The sequence below is a fragment of the Diospyros lotus genome, chromosome 4, assembly GCF_014633365.1.
Source record: "Diospyros lotus cultivar Yz01 chromosome 4, ASM1463336v1, whole genome shotgun sequence".
In the NCBI taxonomy this organism is placed as follows: Eukaryota; Viridiplantae; Streptophyta; class Magnoliopsida; order Ericales; family Ebenaceae; genus Diospyros; species Diospyros lotus.
The window spans coordinates 44,441,842-44,464,648 of record NC_068341.1 but is presented as its reverse complement, the minus strand read 5'-3'; the positions used below and the strand labels follow the sequence as shown (position 1 = coordinate 44,464,648).

General features: G+C 35.6%; 1 protein-coding gene across 3 annotated transcripts; it reads left to right on the top strand.

The window, feature by feature from the left end:
• Positions 1 to 3,947: 3,947 nt before the first annotated feature.
• On the top strand, positions 3,948 to 22,351 carry LOC127799541 (protein HEAT INTOLERANT 4-like). Of its 3 annotated transcripts, none has more exons than XM_052333666.1 (14): positions 3,965 to 4,376; positions 5,033 to 5,071; positions 5,176 to 5,229; positions 5,394 to 5,457; positions 6,037 to 6,095; positions 6,813 to 6,937; positions 7,067 to 7,126; positions 8,195 to 8,253; positions 10,867 to 10,946; positions 11,108 to 11,149; positions 11,624 to 11,686; positions 11,780 to 11,827; positions 11,922 to 12,050; positions 21,724 to 22,351. In XM_052333666.1, the coding sequence occupies exons 1-14, from the start codon at positions 4,218 to 4,220 to the stop codon at positions 21,769 to 21,771; spliced, it is 1,029 nt and encodes a 342-aa protein (XP_052189626.1). In that variant the 5' UTR covers positions 3,965 to 4,217; the 3' UTR covers positions 21,772 to 22,351. The 3 variants fall into 3 exon arrangements, with proteins under 3 accessions (XP_052189628.1, XP_052189626.1, XP_052189627.1); XM_052333667.1 differs by lacking the exon at positions 11,108 to 11,149 and adding an exon at positions 11,185 to 11,223 and having other exon boundaries at positions 3,991 to 4,376; XM_052333668.1 differs by lacking the exon at positions 21,724 to 22,351 and having other exon boundaries at positions 3,948 to 4,376; positions 11,108 to 11,223; positions 11,922 to 12,022.
• The last annotated feature ends 456 nt before the right edge of the window (positions 22,352 to 22,807 follow it).

Below are 22,807 nucleotides of genomic sequence, written 5' to 3'. Positions count from 1 at the left end.
TTGAATGTTCCAGGGGCATAACCCAATTAAAAGATGAATCTTCTAGTGAGGGTTTAGAAACATGATACAATAACATAAACAATCATATGCTCTAGTGTAACTTCCCTGGCCCACCAGCCCGGCACGGAACCCTAAGCAGAATTCCGACCAACTTTCAGGATAATCCTAACGTTGTTCCATCATTTGCCTTTAGAAAATTACGGCTACACTATCTGGGCAACATCCTAATCCCATGCACGAGTATCAATATGTCAATAATATCGTGCCATGCAAAAATCACGACTTTCCATCCAATATGACAAAATGATCATAATTTCAATAAATATCATGCATAATGAAGCAATCATGTCATAAATAGGTTCTCGGGACAAAATTACTCACATTTAGCATGAAGTTTGGAATAACTCAAAAAACGTGCACTGCCTCGATTTACGTGTCAACCTGGAAAATAACGCAAATCGTCAAGATCATTGGCCAAAACACTTCCTGGCCAATCATTTCCAAGGAAAAATCAATAACCTAATTTTTTTCAGACTTTTTCTTATTTTTTCTCTATTTTTCATAGTCATAATTTTTTCCAAAATTTAAAATAAATACCTAATCAAGTAATTTCTTGAATTTTTCTTCATGAAAATTTCTAAAATAATATTTCTAATCTCAAACATTTTTTGGGAATTTTTCAAAATCTCTTCCTATTTTTTTCTAATTAATTTTCTTTTCAAAAATTCTAAATAATTATTTTCTCATAAAATTTCTCAAATAAAAATTCATAAACGTAAACTATTCATTTTTCTTGTATTTATGGACATTTTTTTCATAATTTTAACCCTTTTATTTCTATTTTTACTCTATTTTTTTATTTTTAATATTTAAAAATAATAAAAATTACCTCCGGTCATCTTCTCCGGCGCCGGCACACCGGAAAATTAAACTGACTCTACCATAAGATAGCCTACATTGAGTCGATCACCTTGGCCAAATTTGAGCTTGAACAACACCGGAAGACCTCATTCTTAGCAAAAATCAGTCCCGCTCCGACGAGATTCAATTTTTCTAGCAAAGCTCCGATCACCCCTCAGATGAACTTAAAAATTTCTCAAATTTTCTAGAAATGATCCTCACCTCATGGGCAACAAAAGGCCTATGGTTTGGTACCTCATTTGTTCAATAATGAGGTCAATTTGAAGTTAAAATATTGCAAAATCCTCGCCCACCATATTCTCTATTTATATCCAAATTCAAACCTCAAAACGACAAGTCTCGAGCAACCCAATGCCTCTGATGTCTCATCTTGCCTTTAATGAGTCCAAAACCCATCGAAAGTTGCCTCAAAAATCAATTTACAGTGGGTAAAAATCTGATTTCTTTCTGCTGAAAGTTTGGCCGTTTCCAACTAAGCCAAGGCTGATTGCTGGCCTAGGCTTGACCCAAGAGCATCCTAGGCTACTTTCCTCGAGTATTTTGCCACCGAATTCGGTGATGGGAGGTGGTGGAGGAAGTTTGGTCGGCCGTGGCAAAATTGCTCTTTGTGCAATTTTGCAAAATTGTATTTCGATCCCAACTTATTCTTATTTTGAACTTTTGGTCCTTTTCTTGAAGCCCATGAGCTTTCCAATAGTGCTATTGCGACCTACAAGTTCTATACTTTTCATTGCATCCCTGAAGATTCCGAAAAAATGTCATTTCGACATCCCTCCGGTAAAATTAAGAAATTGCACTTAGACTCGAATTTTCATTTTGGCTGTAAATCCTTTTGTTTCTTCCTGAAACCACTGAAGGGTTGTCCTATATACCGAATATAAAGCCTTTCAAGATTTCGTTGACTTCCCGGAAGCCCCCTACGATAATTCGGTTTTGCAGCCTAAATTGAAACTGTATTTTAGTTGTATCGAAAATCGTTTCTGATTCGATTTTTTTTTTATGCCATAAATCATGCTTTGAAATACTCATCACTGCATATCATTTTTTTTTAGCATCTCGGCTCCAGAGCACTCTCTATAGTCAATTCGGTCAATTTTTTTAGCTATTTAGATACCAATATTTCCCGAAATTTTATTTTTCTAATAAAATGCTTATTTTCAAATAATCATAATTTCTTGGATATTACATGTATTATTTTTTTAAAATAATTATGTATAATTTATTAACTTGTACTTATAAGTATTTTATTAATTAGAAATTAATTTATAATTTTTTTTTATCAAAAACAATATTTTTATGCTTTTTAATTAATTATTTAACATCATGTCTATTTTAGTATTTTTGTCAAGTTCTGATAGCTTATCAACTTTTACAAACCAAACACATAACTATTAACAAATAGTTTAAAAGTATATTTATTCAAATTCGTTATTAACTTAAACACTACACAACTTTTATATTAATTGCCAACTAACTTAAAGGCTCTAATAAAAAACGTTAAGCCAAATAACCTCTTAATCTATCTTTGCCACTGCCCATGAGTGGTTTAATTGTTGGAATTCGTAAGTGATGTGAAATAAATTGGACAAATATAAAAAAAATATATTTAATTAAAAATTTGAAAAAAATAAAAATAAATATTATTAGAGTAAGAATATTTTTTATTCAATTAACTTTTATGAATAGATTTCAAGTTAAAAATATTATTTGATTAAAAAAATTTGTTATTTAAATAAAAATAAGTATTAATCGAATAAAAAAAGATTATTCTATTAAGAATAATTTTTATTCAATTAATCTTTGTAAGTAATTTTTAATTCATAAATATTATTTAGTTAAAAAATTATTAATCAAATAAAAATAATATTACTCGATACTCAAATATAAATGATATCACTCTAATAAAAATAAGATTTCAGTTGGTCAAGTTATTTTAATTTTTTTAATATGAAAATTGAACTGAATATCATGTGGAGAGGGTACATTACGGGGCGCCACATGGACAAATGAAAAATATAATTTTATTTAGGCTATGAATTTGATTAATTTTTATATTTTTAAAAATAAATAAAGATTTGATTTAAATCTAAGTACTAATTAAGGCTGCTGGTTATAATTTTTTATACACACAAGACAGTGTTTATGTTTTCTAGTATTTGGTTTTATTTCACATAAATAATTTTTTATATACAATTTTAATAAATTACACATGACACCTTAAAATTTGATAAAAATCATAAATACCCTAAGTTATAAAAAATAACAAAAACTTTCTTAATCTTTGTTAAACATATATCACTTTTTCCTAACGAGGTCCATAGTTGTCGTTAAATTTTTAAATTCAATTAGTTGGAAATTTCTTATGATATCAATATTTGAAATATTAAGTGTTAGACTCTTACAATAGTAGATTTTTATCTCTTGAAATGAACTTTAACGATCAAGTTGACATTTGAAATTAGGAGAATGAGCAATAAAGTAGTAGGACGAATAAATACATAAATTTCTCTTTCTATCTCTAAAGAATGTTATCATTTATATACTTCAAGATAAAATAGATTGGCGAGATCTTTAACATGATATTCTTTATAACTTTTGGACGACTCTCAATAATACTAGTCTTGTGTCGTTTAAATTGGTTACGGAATTTCTTAAGATACAAATAACTTATTTTATGGAATAAAAAAATCATAGCACGTGATACGTTTTAACGAAAATTATACATTATCTTATAATTGATGTATCTTAAAAAAAAAATTAATAAAGAATTCTTCATTAGTTGCCAACCCTATCACTTGACCCAAGCCTCGAGTTTCATGGAACCCTAAAATGATATTTCGGTTGCGGAAAAGAAAAAAAAAAGTTAAAAAAAAAAGGTTAAAATGGTTAATTCATAATTATATATATATATATTTTTTTTAAAAATGATTTTTTTTTGTTTTTCTATTTATTTATTCACATTCTCAGGCGGTTCCCGTTCCATTCCTCGTTGGGTCGGTCGTTGGCAGGTTTGACTTGGAGCAGCCTCTCAATCCGCTCTTCGTCTTCTTCTTCTTCTTCAAATTTGGACAGACCCGCGTTCGATCCACGCGCGTACAATCCACGCTCCCCCAGCCGCTATATATAACTCTGATGATTATTATTATATATATATATATATATACATAAACATATATAGCCCTCCACCCCACCCTCTTCTCTCTCTTTCCATCTGCTCCTGTAATTATTCCCTTCCTCTCATCTCTTCGTATAAACCCTAATCTCCCCTCCAATTGGGGCCGAATTGGGCAATCGCGATGAGGAGGGGCACCAAGAGAATGCGGACCAAGCCAGAGGATTCCAAACCCGCCGAGGAGACGAGGAAAGACTCGAGCAAAGCTGGTGCAAGAGCCAAGGGAGTCAAAGCTTCGAAGCCTCAATCCGACCCCGAGTTCTTCCCCGACAAGCGTAATCTGGTCATATCAATCTCCCTTTTCGATGTTGTCCTCTGGACTGTTCTTCAGTTCGAGTCTAAAGCTTTGCATCAGTATATGATTTCTTTAGTTTGTGCCATTGTGTTTTGAATGTTCTCGTCGTGGGCCTGGAATTGCTTTGCAATTTTTAGTCATCTTGCTTTGGTTTGTTAGGATACGAGGTGGCTGCCCCGGATGGTGAAGAAACTGAAGCTGGGATTGCTTAATTTATTCATTTTTTGGTCGGTTTTTAGAATAAGAAGCAAGTGGATGATAAAAGAAGAAAGGAAAAATAAAATTATTTGTGCATACAAATGTCTATGCAAGAGTAATTTCATTCAATTTCCTTCGTAAACAGTTCCAAAAATGGCCTTTATTGAGCTTCTGTTTCTGGATTTTGTTTTTTCTGTATTATGAACAAAACATTACTTGTAGAGATTACACGCACCAAATTTTGAATCCAGTGAACCTGAATAACTGCATCGGTACCGTGGAGTGTTTGTTTCTGTTTATTGAATTGTCTGAACTATGGAGCTGTTGCTTCCTAATTAGCATTACTTCCTGTTGAACGTTTACGGTTGACATGATAGTAGCATTGTTTTAGGTGTACGTTGCTGCAATAAAATGGTTGATAGTTAACTGTTGTGCCATATTTACAGGAGGACTTGTGGCAACAGGTTTTTCCAGTTGGGACTGAGGTTTGGCTTTGCTGCTGCTTTCTCATATTACTCACAGTTGTTACTTTGCTTCTTGATAAATTATTTATTTTATTGTTATTGTTGTTATTTTTTTGGTGTATCAGTGGGATCAGTTAGACCAGGTCTATCAGTACAAGTGGAATTTCTCAAATCTAGAAGTGAGTTGCATGATCAGTGTCATGTTTTCATTTCAGTATGGTTTATAACCTTGCTGGTTCTCTCGTCTAAAGCTTGAGAGAAGAATGGCTAAATTAAAATAAGTGTAAAAAGAAGAAAGATTTTAGAATCTTATTTAGTGCTAAGTGATGTTTATTGTGGCCAGAATGCATTTGAAGAGGGTGGAGAACTTCATGGGCAGAAAGTCTACCTTTTTGGCTGTACTGAGCGTAAGTGGCAACCAGAACTTGGACTTCTTGCATCTCTTTACTCTAATATACGTCATGCATTATGTCTTTGCAATATCAAAGCTATGTTTTGTTATATTCCTAATTGAGGAAATGATGCAGTCGTGTTGTTCAATATGCTCTTATCTAGAAGTATTTTTATTGGTCCTATATGACTATGAAGTTAGAAAGTAGGAGCTCAATTGAAGAGCTCACATTTTGAGAAGAGAAGAGAAAGACATAAGAGTAAGGAAGTGGAGAGCAGTTGCCAATAATTTAAAAAGGCCCTTCAGAACTGTTCAATCTGGTATCTCTATGTTGGATAATGGGACCAGGAAAAGGAAAAAATTGCTTTTAACTGGACATGAGAGGTACTGAGAGATTGTTTGCATGTGCACACGTGCTTAATATGTATGATGTAATCATAGTGGTTATATGTAATTATTAGTAGCTGTTATTATATGGCTATCAATTTGTTTGACATAACTTCTAGTGTTGTTTATGAAGTATAAATGGAATTTTTCCTTCTCTTTTCTGCTTTACTTTAATGTTCCACCTTTTCACTTTGATGTTCTTTTTCAGCTCAATTGGTCTTTTTCAAGGGTGAAGGAAAAGTCACCTGCATACCTGTTGTAGTTGCTGTAAGTTGCTATCATATTTCCTTTGTTGGAAGGGTGAAAAAAAAGTGTAATTTGGTTGCTCTTGTGTTATGCTTGAGAACTTTAATGGCAGTACTAGGCCATGCTTGCAATAATTAGTTGCTGATATTTGTTTAAGCATATAATGGCCTAAGTTCTTCTCACAGTTAATATTGGTACTCTCAATTATTGTTCTATATGTTTTATGTTGTTCTACAGTTGGACTTTTGTCTATGTTTGTCAAATTTACATGGCATTTAACTCTTATCTCCTCCTAAGTTCATGTGCTTGTGAGTTGGTATGATTTGTTTTGCTGCTTACGCAATATGCACTCCCAAAAAATGGAACTTAGGTACTTGAGCTTTTTATGTTGGATATAGAATGTCTTGCTTAAACCCCATATGGGTGCCAACACTATAGCAAATTGCTCTTTTCAACAACTATTGAATGAATATATGCTTTCATTGGCCGGAGCTGTTTGTGCTATCATGCTTTTGATATATTTTATTGAGTTGGAATATTAGAATCTCAAAAAACAGGATTTTCAGAACCTTATCGTTTGTATGAATATTACCAAAATGAACTTTTAGGTATTTATGCTTTTTGGCTGTGACCAAAATGATTGCAGATATTGGGACTTCTTTAGCCACCTACAATTTTTTTTTTTTTGGTGCTCAGTGTCACCCACAAGTTTTTCTTGTTCTTTGTCTTGCTGAACAGGTTGTGTCTCCTTTTCCACCATCAGATAAGATTGGGATTAACTCCGTTCAAAGGGAGGCAGAGGAAATTGTGCCCATGAAGCAGATGAAGATGGATTGGGTTCCGTATATTCCCTTGGAAAATAGGTGCCTAGCCTGACTTAGTTCCCTTTTTCCCAGTTTTTCTTGTTTCATCTCATGGAATATCGCATTTCACACCACTCAATTTTTTTGGTCAACCACCTGTGGTTATCATGCAACTTTTTTGTCCTACAGAGATTCTCAAGTTGAAAGACTTAAATCACAAATTTTTATTCTTAGCTGCACACAAAGAAGGTACAATTGCTTTTTCTATCTTCAATTTTCCTTTTTTTTTTTTGGCTTCTTTTTCTTTCTTCATTCTGCCTTGAATTTGTTCATACTTCATACGCATGGTTTGTTGGGATTTTCAGCTATTTTATGCTATTCCCATGCAAAGGAAGTCCGATTAGTTAATACCCACAAAGCAATTAGTTCATTGATTTGAAAATTGTATCCAACTTAGGCACAATGTGGTGGCTAACAAAGTCATAGGTGACCATTTTGCATATTCAATTGTTTTTTCATTGGGTTTAATTTTCATCCCATCACGCTATATGCTGTGTGTGTGTGGATAGTATTGTTATGATTGACAATTTGATTTGTGGGATATAAATTATATAGATGGGTAAGGATCAAATACCTATTCCTACATGCCACAATACATGAAACCCTTTGCTGAGTAAACTTTTGGTTTGGAGTTGAAGCTCTTGAAAACTAATTCCTCTTTTTCTTTATTTTTTTTATTTTGTAGTTTAGAAAAGAAATGGGAAATCCTAATGGTATAGCATAAAGAAAGAGGAAGGAGATGTGCTCGTTTGGCATTGCCATGAAATTTTTGCTGTTGTGAGAATCACTTTTGTAAAAATTGCTTTTATAAAAATCATTTTCAACCAAAAAAATCATTTATTGTAATATTTGTAATTTTAAATATTGACTGGGTGTAATATTGTCTAAAATAATTTTATTTTCTGGTTCTGTTTTTGTTTCAAACAGAAGTTCCATTTTTTTTAGTAGAGAAATCAAGGTGTTTGGAAATCATTTATGTATTTTTGGATACTTATTTCATATGGCATATTGTCCATGCACTTGGAGGCACTTTAGGTAGCTTGTGGGCTCTGAATCTTGCTGTCTATTTGGTGTCATTGTTTTAATTTCTGACATAGAAGCATCTTCTGTCTTTTCAAATGTTATTTGATGATTCCTCTCTCTGGCTTTCTTGCCCTTCAACTAATTTCAGATTAGGGGTGTAGTTCATGTGTGTGTGTGGAGGGTAGAAGGATATAACTTTGTTGTTGTTCATGTCTATGGAATTGTTTATTGCAGGGCTGGTTTAAGACATTTGAAGTTGGACCGTGTCAAGAAATTCGAGTACTGCTTACCTTGTGAGTTCTATTTGTCTTCCAATGCCCGGGGATCTAAATAATAGATGCAATCCTACATTCTTTTTTTTTTTTTTTTTTTTTTTTCATATAGTTTGAGCTATCAAAACTAAAACAAACAAAAAAAAGAAAAATATTTGGGCAACTTTATCTGTGGGATTTTACAAGCAGAAACTTTATTTTTGGAAGTTTTATGCTTTGGTTTTCTTCTTTGTTTCACCTGAAAGGATTGCTGCCTGTTTCTCATTTTCTTTTCCTGATTTTTGCTCCTTTATCTTGGATAAGTCATGTTGTGGGCAAAACCCTACCTGAATTAAGTTCTAAGACCAACTAATGTAGCTGATCAAACACGGCATCTTGAAATGTCTGAATAACAAGATAACTCATACTCCATCCAAAACAAGACATATGATTATGTAGTGTTATCTGAATTAATTTGATGACTAACTAGAGTTTCTAATATTCAACATTTAGAGAATTGTTACAATATGAACTGGTCAATCAATGTGAAGATGTCCTCCAGAAATACTATATAACTAGAAGTTGGGTAACTAATATACAGAGGACTTCAATGCTCTCAGTGGTCCTTGAATTTTGTACATACTCTCAGTTGTCTTCTTCCCCTGTCATGACTGGTGTGGGGTTCATGGATGGTGCTGACACCGAAGCAGGCTTGGGACCTGCAACAAGATTATCAAGCCTGCCATAGATCTTATTGATGGATAGGATTAAGCAGATGAATGACTGGATAAGGCCCTACATGAATCATGTGGTAACATAGGATAGGATAAATAACCGAAAAGCTCACACAATAAGTCTAATTATGGCAGTACATGAATAGGATGAATTGCCTACTATAATATCATCTCATGTACAAGCATGTGCCTAATGCTAATATTTGGATATATCCTTTGGATATATATATATATATATTATATATATATGGAGTCAAAAGAATATCATCTATGGATGGACAAATCCCTGCCATCATATACACTTATCATCATCATCATCATAATCAAAGTTAAAGAAGACAAAGAAGGGACATCAATGTGTCTAAATGCACGGGTACAGAATATCCCTGTAAGTGCATATGCCCTATCATATACATTCACAAAGTGTGCCCACAAAACACTGGAGACAGCCCGGATCATGGAGGACATCCTACCATTTGGCATAACTAATTGGAAAGTCAGTGCTGTCTCTCACAAATAACAAAAGAATTTGAAAAAGAAGATAAAATATGCAAAGTGAGTCCACAGACATTGTGAGTTGATAAGAGTATGTTATGATCCTAGGAAGATAAGTTATGCAAGTTCAATGCCACAAAATAAGGTGTAATGATCAAAAATAAATTGGGTTAGAAGATAATAGCTAATGCGATACATGTGTATACAACGCGAGTAAGATAAACCATGGGAGTGGACAAGTAGTCTACATCATATCTGGCAGGCAAAAGGTTGAGTGTTGGTGTCTTTCAACTAAGTTTATATCATCATGCCATATTTGTTGGTCCACCAGGGGGAGAATTATTTTGTGCCTTGGGGGATCAGCAGAAAATCTTGGTGTCCCAAACTAATGCTTTCCTGCCACATGTTAGTGAGAAGGTTAAATTTGTAAATATATTAACATCATTATTTTTCTTGATCAGAAGACATTATGTGACAACAAATCATTGATTTAGGGTACCAATATTTTCTGCTAATGTGGTGCCTTCAAGGCATAAAATAATTTCTCTAAACAGGGTTAGCAAATCCTTGCTAACAATAGTAAATGTGGTCCGCCATGACTACAGTTTTGTCCAACTAGTCCAACTTCCAAATATAAACATGCAAATATCCATTGATCAAGTATAGAAACCAGTGTGCAAACTAAAGCATCATGTCATATTCACATTGTGTGCATGAATCAAACCTCAACAACTATATCTTAGAACCACATTCATGACAATTAACAAACTGGACAGCAGTTATAATACAATGGCAATTTTAATTATACTGTTCACTTGTATACAATGACAATTTTAATTATACTGTTCACTTGTATAAGTCTTTGTTTAGTGACCTCTCTCTTTTTTTTGCAAATAAACGTGAATGTTGGAATTGTATATTTTGACGGAAAGTATACCAGATGCAAGGAACAAAATATCTCCTGTCAAAATGGCTGAATGTTTCCATTTCCTTGGTGACTGACCAAAAAAAAAAATGGAGAATTAAATTCTAGCATTTCCAGTGAAACATAATGAAATTTGTTGAAACTCTACAAAACATATTGAGGCAATAAGTCATTTGAGCACGTGTTGGGAATATGTTACAAGATTTGTTTCCATTTAACTTTTCATTAAAATAAAATATTTGAGGATGTAAAGTAGTCTGAAGTTTACTTAACTTTTGGATATGTCATTTCATTTTTTGGGGGGGCATCTTCTTTGTTGGTATGACTTTGAAACAACATAAAGCTAGCATTTTGATTCCTTGAACTGTCTATTTTTTTATTTGGGGTTGATCTTATCACAATACTTCATTAGCCTTTTGGTTTATGCTGATTGTCTCTTTGTTGCTTTTGGCTCTGTCTTATGGAATGTTGTAATGTGACAAGATTCTCTCCTTTAAACAGATTTCTATCAGCCCTTCAAGGAAGATGAGCTTGAACAGAGCACCATTGTGGAAATCATATTTCCAGCTGAACAAAAACCGGTAATATTTGTTGGCTGTTAGGAGAATTGATGTCTATATAAGGATATATATATATATATATATTATATACCTGTAGATTTTGTGGGATGATTCTATAAATTTCTTTAAACCATTACTTGGGAAGTTGATTTAGGATGATTTCCTACTCTGGCATATTGCAGTCTCAAATGAGGTTTACCAAGCAGTTGTGCTCATTCGTATTTGTAAGAAGGCTTCTCTTTTGTTTTACTTCCTACAGGTATTCTGTGAATTTGATTGGGAACTTGACGAACTTGAGGTATGCATGACTTTATAACATTTGCATTTTAGTGCACCTTTTAGTCAATAAAATTGAAAGCAAAGGGCAATGTCTGGTTGGTAAAGTACTTATTTTTTTAACGTGAGCCACTTACTATTAACACACTCAGATGTATTTAGTTGGATATGATAATCATATCACAGTATCAGTTATCTGTCTTGGTGTCCATGTACCAGTCAATGATAGATCTGCTTTTCTTCCTTTTCAGATTTGGACCTCTTTTCTGTTTTTTTACTTTTTTGCATTATTAAAATGCTAAACTGTGTACTAGTTGATGATATGTTTGTAGGCATGTTATGTTCAAGATGTGGTATAACCACAAATAAAACAAGCTCCTCTTAGTTTAGTACTGAGTCTGCAAGCTGTTGTTGATCTTCAGGAATTCACTGATAAGCTCATTGAAGAGGAAGAGTTGTCTGAAGATCAAAAAGATGCTTTCAAGGTGAACTTCACTAAATAATAGTAATTGATATTTCCATACTCTGAAACTACAATCTATACCTGCAATGAGCCGATTACTTCTTTTCCTTCACAGGATTTTGTGAAAGAGAAGGTTCGAGAGGCAAAAAAAGCCAATCGTGAGGTATTCTTTGGCAGAAGCTCTGTTTATGATTATAGCATTTCAATATAATGTTTCGATCTGTGCATTTTTATGCTGTTGCGATTCTTTCTTTTAGGCAAGGGAAGCAAGGAAGAAAGCGCTAGAAGAAATGAGTGATGAAACAAAGGCAGCATTCCAAAATATGCAGTTTTACAAGTTCTATCCGGTCTCAACACCTGATTCTCCTGATGTATCCAATGTTAAGGTAAATTTCAACCAACTTTTCTCTGTCTTGTTCAACTGACTTGTTCAATTGGTTTTGCTTCATACATCATCAAGCCTTATGATGTGGTCTTGGCATTTACAGTTTTTTCTTATTGGTACAAAAAGGGTGTATAAAGTATTATCAAAAGATATGGACCTTAGTTTTGTCAAGCACGCATTCTTTTTTTTTTTGTAGGGAACATATCACCACCATTGCATACATATGCAGAGTCTCATGATTCCCACCTCAAGATAAAAGGAATTACTATTTTTTTCATCATAAAGGGTAATGCTTGCTTTGTGGTTAGTTGAATCTTCAGACATTATATACTTATAGCTTATTGGTTGCCAATGTTATAGGAAAACAGTAAGTTATTACCAAGTTAATCTGATAAATTATCAATATGATAAAACTTAATAACAAGATCTTGATTAAGTTAGGAGGGCGTATTTTATTCTTTCCTCGTTAAACTATTATAGCAACTATTTCAGACAAACAATTTGTGAGTCTTAAAACCTTTAGAATCAAAATTTTGCTCGTGTAGTTGAACATTTGCTGATATATAAGGTTCATATAAGAGAATGGCCATGCCAATAATAGATGTATTGGCACATTTAGAAAGAAAGGTAAATGTGTTGCTATAGTTTTTAGAAGTTCGAGACATAAATATGCATGTGTCAATTCATCTAGATATTCATAACAAAAAGTAACATGAACAAGAACAATACTCCATCTGATGCCAATGGTAGGTAGGAACAGGGCAGGTTGTCCTATGGATAGATAATGAACCGATAACTATTAAAAATATGCAACTTTGTTTTTTTATCATAGGACTAATGCCAATGCTAGTTTGAAACATGAATATGGTCACGTTTATATCTAATGAAGAGCATGAAATTTAGTAGTTCCATCCTGAAAATGAAAAGAAAAAGGGCATTAAGTTCTCAGTGTTATAGGAATCAGAATATTCAATATGTAGCTTGAAATGTAATCCTCTTGGATATTTCAGTACTCCTGCCAACTGCCAAATATCCCCAGAGTAAAAGTTTCTCATTTTGAGACTTGATAGGTCAAGATTAGGGCCTAGAATGACATATGCCCATTGAGGGAGGACCTCCAAACACTTCTTGGTTTACTTTCATACATGAATTTGTTTGGTTTATTTATTTGCTTTGAGGGAATGTGTAACATCCTGTATTTCACTTGGGGATCTAAGTAAGAAGTAAGTTGGAAGAAGGGCCAAGGATCAATCAATAGTCAATTTAAGAGGGTTGGCTGTAGGTATTTGACTTAGGAATTGATTGTCCTCTAATGGGATTGGCAACCAACCATAAGTCAACTGTGGAGCTCGACCATCTGAGGAGTTGATTTGTTGGAGCCAATAGTCAATCAAAGAGTCAATTGTTGCGTTCATTCTGGAAGCAGGAGAATTGTCTCACGTCTGCCTTTAACCTGGGGGATTAAATGAACAAGCAATTATCTGTGTGTGCACGTGCATGCACAAGTGTGTGTGACTGATAAGGTGCATTAGGGAGATTCTTGTCATGACCCTTGGATATTATAGGGGCAAAGCTGTAATTGAGTTATAATTATAGTTAGGGGGTATTATTGTAATGAGGTATAATAGTTTGTTAGGAATATTTAGCTGTTTGTTAGGAGCACATGGGTGCTGTTAGAAATTAGTTAAGAAGCTAGCTACGCCTATAAAAAGGCCAATTGTAAGAGGAGAGGATTATGTTTTGAATTGATAAACAAGAATTGATTTCTCTCTAGAATTGTCTTCCATTCTCCCTCTCATTTCTCCCTACTTCCTCCCTAATTTTGTTCAATCTCCCCCTTCAATTCTTCTCTGTTCTTCCCCGAATTCCTTCCAATTCCTTCTAAGACCCTAGCTAAACCCTAGGGTCATGACAACTTGCAAATATTCTAACTAAAGGGTTACCCACAGCCGTGTATTAGAGGATGACTAGCAAGCTTGGAATGGATGATATCCATTCTCAATCTTGAGGGGGAGTGTCAACGATTGAAGTTTAAAGTTACAAAAACCCAAAAAGTTACAGAAACAGATGCAACAGATGCTTGGTACAGGTCCTAGTGCCTTTTCTAAGGGCAATAGGCCATTCAAGGTCACTTTGAGAGATTTGAGGCTCACTTACAAGTTCAATAAGTTTGGTTATAGATACAAAGGGATCAATAGGAGATTTACCTAATGAGATTTCAATGGAGCTATCAATGCTAGTAGTAGCAGCAGGTTCAAGAGATGAATTGGATTCTTGGACATGCATAGGGCTAGAAACTAGCTGCTTCCGTCTTGAATAGACCTCTAGGGGAGGAGTACTCGAAGTGGGCTCCTCTTGAGTCATATTTGATGAATCCTTAAAATTAACCGGACCAGAATAAGAAAAATCCAAGTCAAGTAGAGATGAAAATTGATCTCTGTCTGTGACTGTTTGGCTATTATGAGAATGGTCAAAATAAGGCATGTTTTCCACATTAGACACAAATTTTTTGAAGGGGGATGGTAACATCTATAGCCTTTTTGGGTAGAGGAGTATCCAATGAAGATGCATTTTAGAGCTCGAGGGTCTAATTTGCCTCTATGAGGATTATGAACATGGACAAATGATATACACTAAAAAATTTTTGGTTTCCAACAACTAGGGATATGAATGTCAGGGAAGTGTTTGGTTAGGAGTTGAATAGGGATGAGAGAGTCAAGAGTTTGGGAAGGCAACCGATTGATAAGGGATGTGGCAATTAGAATTACTTCTCCCCAATAGTGTTTAGGAGCATGGTGGTGGAAAAGGAGTGCTCTAGTAATAGCCAATAGATGCCAATTTTTTCTCTCGGCCACCCCATTTTGTTGAGTATAGGGACAAGAGGACTCATGGATAATCACTTTTTGTTGGAAAAAATTTGATAGGGATTGGTTAAAGAAATCTTTGACATTATCAGATCTTAGTCTCTTGATTTTCACTCCAAATTGAGTACTAATCATGTTATAGAAGTTAGGAAAAATAGTGTTTCACTTCAGATTTATTTTTCATAAGAAATAACCACTTTACTCAAGTGCAATCATCCACAAACACTATAAACCATTGTGCCCCAGAAATATTGGGAACGGTTGCAAGGCTCCAAACATCACCATGAATGAGAGAGAATGGAACAGAAGTTCTTTTATTTGATGAAGGATAAGTCACCCTCTTATGTTTAGCAAATTCACAAACTGAACACTAAAATTTTTTTAACATCAAGACCCTTAAATAAAACTGGAAACATGACTCTAAGAGTGAAAACTAAGGGGTGACCAAGACGATAATGATGTAACCGAATTTGATCTCTACTAGATTGCACCCAACATGACACAGAATTCACCTTTTCCTTTTTCTTCTGCACATTTGGTCCCTCAAGATAGTATAGGCCAACCCTAGACTTAGCAAGCCCAATCATCTTCTTTGATTCCTGTCCCTGAATTTCACTAAAAGTAGGATAAAAGTTAGCACTGCAATTGTTGTCTAGGACTAACTTTTGAATGGAAATAAGGTTAGTGAATAGTTTAGGGACATGGAAAATATTCTTGAGTGTAAGATATTCATTGAGAATGATATTTCATTGGCCGACAATGGTGGTTACGGACCCATCTGCCATGGTTATTTTCTTGGAACTTGAACAAGGGCTGTAACTATAAGTAATGAAATAATGGGAAAGAGGGTCATATGATCTATTGTCCAAGAGTCTAGGATCCAAGAGTTAGGTTGAGTTATTCTCAAAGCATGTAGGGTAAGAGAATGAGAGGAAATACTTGTAAATGCAAGAGAACATGTACCTTTTTCTTTCTTGTCAAGAGATTCTAGAAAATTCCTTAGCTTCTTGATTTCTACCCGGTTGAGATCCAAGCCTTCTCCCTATTTTGATCCTTTTTGTTTTGCTGCTAGCCATATAGGCTTGGCTTTGGCCCCCAGCTACCCTCCTTTGGATGGTTTTCCGTGTAAATTCTAGTACCTCTTCATGGTATGCCTAGGTTTTTTACAAAAGGTATACCATAGAGAATCTCTATTCCCAGCCACCTTCTCCTCTTTAGGACCCCTATTAAGAGCCTTTAGTGACACTAGTGTTGATCTCTCTATCAGAGAGTTGTCCAGCATCATTCCCCTTCTCCCTTCTTCAGCTTGGATTATAGAGATTACTTCATTTAGAGGGGGTAAATCCTCCTTACCAAGAACTTGAACTCTTACTGCATCAAACTCCATATTAAATCCAACCAAGAAATCATAGGTTCTTTCTTTCTCCACAAACCGTTTTTGTAATGTTGCATCTTCACTGCATTTCATCTTTAGGTATTGGTAATGATCCAATTCTTGCCATAAAGTTTGCAGTGTATTGGCATACTCAGTGATAGATCTTACCCCTTGTTTGGTGGCAACAATCCTGGTCCTTCCTAGATCTGTGTAGCATCTTTCACCTTGGAATAGGTGAGTTTGACTGCCTCCCATATATCTTTAGTAGTTGTTAAAAATATCACCATATCACTTATCTCTGGTATCATTGAATTCCATAGCCATGACATCACAAGGAATCATCCTCATCCCATGCTGCAAGCATAGGATCTTCCTCCTTAGGACTAGTCCCCAAGAGATGACTTAGTTTCCCTTTTCCTCCCTTGTGAAAAGTATGGATCAGTTGGGACCACTTCAAATAATTTTTCCCACTCAACCGGTAGGCTGCCTGGAGATTTTGCAACTCTCCTCCATTGCATGTACTGCCAATTCCAGCAAATGGAACTTTTGTGGTGCTGCTGGTTTCAACTGTCTCTGACATAGGATTAGTGTTAGAGGCACTAGACATCCTATCGGGTGAAGGAATAGATGATCAAAGATCGGGTGAGAAAAAAAGAACTAAATAGGGCTTATCGGGTGAAGAAAAGAGGCAATGGAGGCCTTAGAGAAAAAAAGGGCAATGAAGGCCGAAAAGGAGCCCCCTTAGAAGGTTGGCTCTGATACCATGTCAAAAAGGAACTTTAAAGATAATAGAATTCCTTCATTTCATTCTGTGTGTAAGCTAATCTATATATACAAGAGAGCTCCTAATAATTTTCCTAAAAACTAGGAACATATTACAATCCTAATTAGTAGGACTATGTTACAACAATAGTTTTATAATTTATTGATTTACATAGGAGATTAAAAACTTAAAACAAACAAAGTTTTAGTTCTTATCTTCTCGACTCCTTATCCTCTTCTATTCAATCGCCAACTATTCAAACTTTAAACTTCAATCGTTGACATAGACCCAGCAAGTGGAAGGCCTCATAGAGAGAAAGGAAGACTTGCAAGGGAAACTGGAGAGCTACTAATGAATTTTGAAGATTTCCTCATTTTGAAGAAATGTACTAAAGCCTGATAAGTGTGCTACATGTTCATACAAGAAGCACGTTATAGTTATGCACTTGTGTTTGGACATTTTGGTTTGTATACAAAAACCCCATGTTGATTTAGTTACTTAGATTTAAAGACTCGCACAACTTATGTTATTTGATAAGAAGTAGCATGGAACAGAGGGGGCATGGGACTAGCTAGAATTCAAAATGAGGAGCCGACCAAGTGAAGAAAAATAGGCTATAGTTGATGGTAAGAGTCGATTGTGTCTGTGTTAAGCACCAGAGGGGCCTGGAGGGTGAGCTAGGTCGGGCCACAGTCAGATGTGGGCTAGCTGGGAGCTAGAGATTGACTACGGAGAAGGTAATCTACTGTGAAATTGACTGACCAATCTAGTAGCCAAGGCACCTTGACTATGTAGAAGGATAGTCGATTGAAGGATCAATTGTCGAAGGAGATAATTGACTATAGGAAGCTTACTCGCAACAGTGAGGAAACTGGGTTGATCGGTTGACTGAGGGACCGAGTAAACAAAAAACACGGGGCATAGCTTGGAAAGCACACAGTGAAGTCAGGAGGTCGATAAGAATGCAAACTCTGAAGGGAAGGTTCAAAACACCAAGCGGAGTTCCAAACTCCCAACTTGAAGGTTGACCACTAACTCTCGAAGTCCACACACTGGTCAGGGTTACTCTTACTCCATGCTTCAAGTTGATCGCATTGGGTGGGTGGTCGTGACCATGCTACACTATCTTGTGGATGGGACACCCAAAGTAGGACAGGTGTAACGCCCCGTTTTTGGAGCGTTAAATAACTTAGGAATTTCAGGATTTTTTTTTTTTTTCAATATAAACCATTTCCCGACAATTCCGTTTTACCTTCCCACCATACTAAACAAGAATCAATAAGCTAAGACAGGTAATCATCATAAATACGGAAGCTTAAAATCGAAACCTGATATGGTACATACCTGAATTCACCTTATTTTATATCATAGAAAATTCGTACCACATATTACATCATATTATAAAATACATGGAGATTCCATAATATGCTAACAAGACTAATCATCAATAAAGCATCAACTAAAACATATCCGAGTCAGCTTGCTGAATCCATTAGCCACGCCATCACGTGCCGTCTCATCTTAACTTGCTCATTGCCTAAGCTGCAGGTCTAAACTGGAACGTTGAATGTTCCAGGGGCATAACCCATTAGAAGATAAAACTTCTAGTGAGGATCCAAAAAAACATATATACGAATGCATGATGCAATAACATGAACAACATTTGCCCTTAATATAATTTCTCAGGCCCACCAGTCCGGCACAGAATCGTAGGCAAATCCTGAACCTCTGCAGGACAAGCCTAATGTTATTCCATTATTGCCCTATGAGAATTACGGCTACACTCTGGGGGCGACATCTCATTCCCATGCACAAACATCAATATGACAATAACATCATGTCATGCAATTATCACGATTTTTCATGTAATATGACAAAATGAATCATATCTTTCGTAAATATTATGCATATATAAGCAATCATATCTTTCATAAATATCATGCATAATAAACAATCATATCATATAGATAGGAAAAACTCACATTTGCCCTAAAGATCAAGACACCTTGAAAAGCGCGCATCGCCTCGATATGCGTGCCCGACCTCAATTTTCGTGCCAACTCTCAAAAGTCGCAGCAATCACATCATCTTGATCACCTCAACCATAAAAATGATATTTAATCACTAAATATCTTAATATTTCAATTTCTTCCTATTTTCCTTCATTTTCTTCCATTTTTCCTTCTAAGAATCCCAATAAATACCATCGAGACTATTTTCTCAAATCTAATTCCACAACAATTCATAATAAACTATGAACTTCAAGGAAAAAATACTGAAATTATCTGGATGTTGCGTTTTCACGCAAAACGAGACTCTTTGATGCTAAAATCGAGACAGCAGGAAGCTCAAATTCAAAACTAATTGCACAGGGGCCTAGATCTCGATTTTAGAAGATTTTACAAAAAAAATTCAAGATTTTTTGATTCTGCACGCGCCCCCACGCACCACCTGAAGCTGTTGCCACGTGCACCTGCTGCTGAGCGCGTGTGTTACACGCGCCGGTGTCTTCTACCTTGGGCAGTTTGCCGGACTGGCACGCCTCGCCTGGTTTTTTCGCGATTTCTCCCTCTTTCGAACTCCGTTTTGCCCCCCGTTTGAACCTACCCCTTCCTCTCTTTACCTTTTACAGGATAATAGCTTAAAATCGGTCGATTTAAGCCATTTTTTGACTGCTCAACACGATTTTCCGGCGAAGCTCGTTTTTCCGACGAGCCTTCTGATCTCACTCATCTCTCAACCAAAATGGCTCAAATTGCACAGAAATGAAGCTTAGGATATGGGCAACAAAAGCTCCTTATCTGATTCTCCCAATTTATTCACAAACTCTCGAATCTGAGAGTTTAAATTTCTTCTATATTTTGGCATCTCTAAATACTTCTATTTATAGGCGATTTTGGGACCCTAAATGACGGATCTCGCTCCATTCAAGGCCTCTAATGTTCCCTTTTGCCCTTAACAAGTCCAAAATTCACCGAAAGAGTTCCAATCTTGCCATTTCAGTGGCTAAACTTTCGGCCACTTTCGGCTGAAAGTTAGCCTGATTTTAACGCCATTTTGGCCATTTGTTGGCCAAGAAGCTTGTCTTGGCCTTGCCCAAAGGCCCCCCAGCCACTGCCTTGGGTCTCTCATGGGTAATTTCGGCGATTGGAAGGTTGGTTAGCCATGGATGCTTTAGAGCTTTTCTTGAAATTACACTTTGACCCCTAAAATTTTGACTTTCTTCCTTTGGCCCATTTTACAAAGCCCCTCAAGTCTTAAATCATTCATTTGACCCCCGAAGATTTCAAGAAAATGTCGTTTCGGCCTCCCTCTGGTAATTTCAAAAAATTGCACTTAGGCCCGAATCTTTGTTTTGGCCCTAAACCCTTGCGTTTTTTCCTGAAACCTCTGAAGGGTTGTTCCTTATGAAAAATCGAAGCCCCCTCAAGTTTCCATTGATTTCCCAGAAGTCGTCTATAACAATTCGGTATTGCAGCCTAATTGGCAGTTGCATTTTAACTATACCGAAAATTATTCCCGACCTTATTTCTTCCGATGCCATAAATCATGCTTCGAAATACACATCACGGCTATATCATTTTCCTTTGGCATCTCGGCTCCAGGGCACTCCCTGCAGTCAATTCGGTCAGTTTTTCAGGCTATTTAGATACCAATCTTCTTCGAAATTTTATTTTTCTAATAAATCGCTTATTTTCAAATAATCCAAATTTCTTGGGTATTACAACAGGGGTATGACAGAAGGTATATATGATCCATGTAGTTTCTTGATGATTGGGTTACAAGGGTTATGGAAATTTGTTATCAAATCAAATTTTCATTTAGAGGAAGACAAGCCAAGATAGCTTGTGAAGTGAGTTTGAAAAGCTGATCGCGCTGAGCTGTGGAATGAACTAAATGGAGTTTGTTTGTTGATGCTAAGTTACAGAGATGACAACTTAATTGGGGCCCAGTTATTTACATCAAATATTGCAAAATAAGACACAAATTTTGTAATAATTTATTTTTGATGTTTTATAGTAGTTCATGCACTGTTTAATTAAGAGAGCCAACTTGGCTTTAGAGGGTTTATGTACAATATTTTGTGGTAAATTCTGTAAGGAATTGCTAAAAATGCATAAAAGGAGGGCTTAAATTTTTTTGAGGCATTTTTGGTTGAGGACCTATATAAGATTTATAGGTCGACTCCGGCTAGGGTTTTAAAAAGTTATGAGGCTTTAGGATATTGATTTGACACCATCAGGGTAGTAGTCAATGATCTCTCTCTATTATTTGATTCAAGCGAGGGCCAGCATACCTGCTACCGGACCTCTTGTTTTGATATGATGTTTTCCCATAAATATTACAGATGAGAATACACCGGCATTTTATGCTCCCGGTTGGTGAATTTTGCTACCATGTAGTAGGAGGAACTATAAAAAGAGGAGGAATCTTTCCATTCTGTGGGCCTCCGCCTCCACTCCAATTAGATGTCAGCCTTTATTCCTTTTTCCCTTGCTGCATTTGCATCAACTTTTCAATTAAAAGGAATTATTATGAGTTAAATGCAATTATTAATCTTTAATTGGTTGACACGCCCCTAAACACTTGTTTTGGCGGCGCGCTACTGCCATGGCACCAGATGCTAATCCCTCGAGCCTTTTTCTGGTTGTTTTTGGTGTTTGCTTTGCAGTCTCCCTTCATAAACAGGTATTACGGAAAAGCCCATAAAGTTATGTGAGCGGAGATAGATCATAGATGGTTAAGATGCAGATAGTTGTAAGCAGCTTGTATCTTCAGCTCGTTTTGGCTGTGCCACAAGAAGCTAAACCCTAGATGCCAAATATTTGTGTTGAGGGAATGACAGGCCAGCCACGAGCTTCTTCATTTTTGGTGAGTCTTGGAATGGCGGAAAGAGAAAAGGAAAGAAACAATTGACAAATTAGGTGGCCTGCCTGCCTGCCTGCCTGCTTCTGTAATGTGGAATGTACTTGTAGGATACAAATGATTATTGGTGAGAGCCTTCCAGTCGATTAGGCGGCTTCATTTGCTGGGAATTAGTATTTTCTCTTTAGTTTAATCTCTCTTTGGTCATTTTTATTTCATTTACTTCATTTTTTATTTATATTTTCTCTTTATTGCCCAGAAAAATACAACACTTTTGTAACACCTGAATTCGCTTCTCTCTCGTTAATCCTCATGAATGCCAGAACAATTGTACACATTTAGATGTTAAGGGGAGTATATGTTTGTCTCTTAATATATACTCTCTATAAATATATATTGACAATCCAATAGGGTTTGTCTTATAACAACAATAATTTTAGATTTTCAGTGGTCGATATTTACTGCTCTTATCTTTTTAAGGTTAATATATTTTATGTTATGTTTAAGAATTTTTCATAAAGTTTTTTAGTCTCTCTTTTCACTATAAATGTTTTTCTATTTCATTCATTCACCTCTTAAACGCTTTTATCTATTTTCTTTTCTGTGTTTAAACAATGTTAATTGTGATTCACTTTTATCTTAATTGATATGTCGCACATTTAACCATTTAAATAGACTTTCAGGAGAGTTGAGGAATATTTTTCGTAATTTCTCTTTATGTTGAACAATATATTTTTCGCAATTTCTCTTTTATCTTGTTGCCGCTGCATTCTCTTTCTCTGTGGTGGTCGGCGAGGGAGAATACAACAACAGTCAGCAGCAAACGAGAGGCGATAAGATAACGAGAGACAAGGCGGCTGTGAGAGAGACAAGAGAATTTGCTGGAGAAG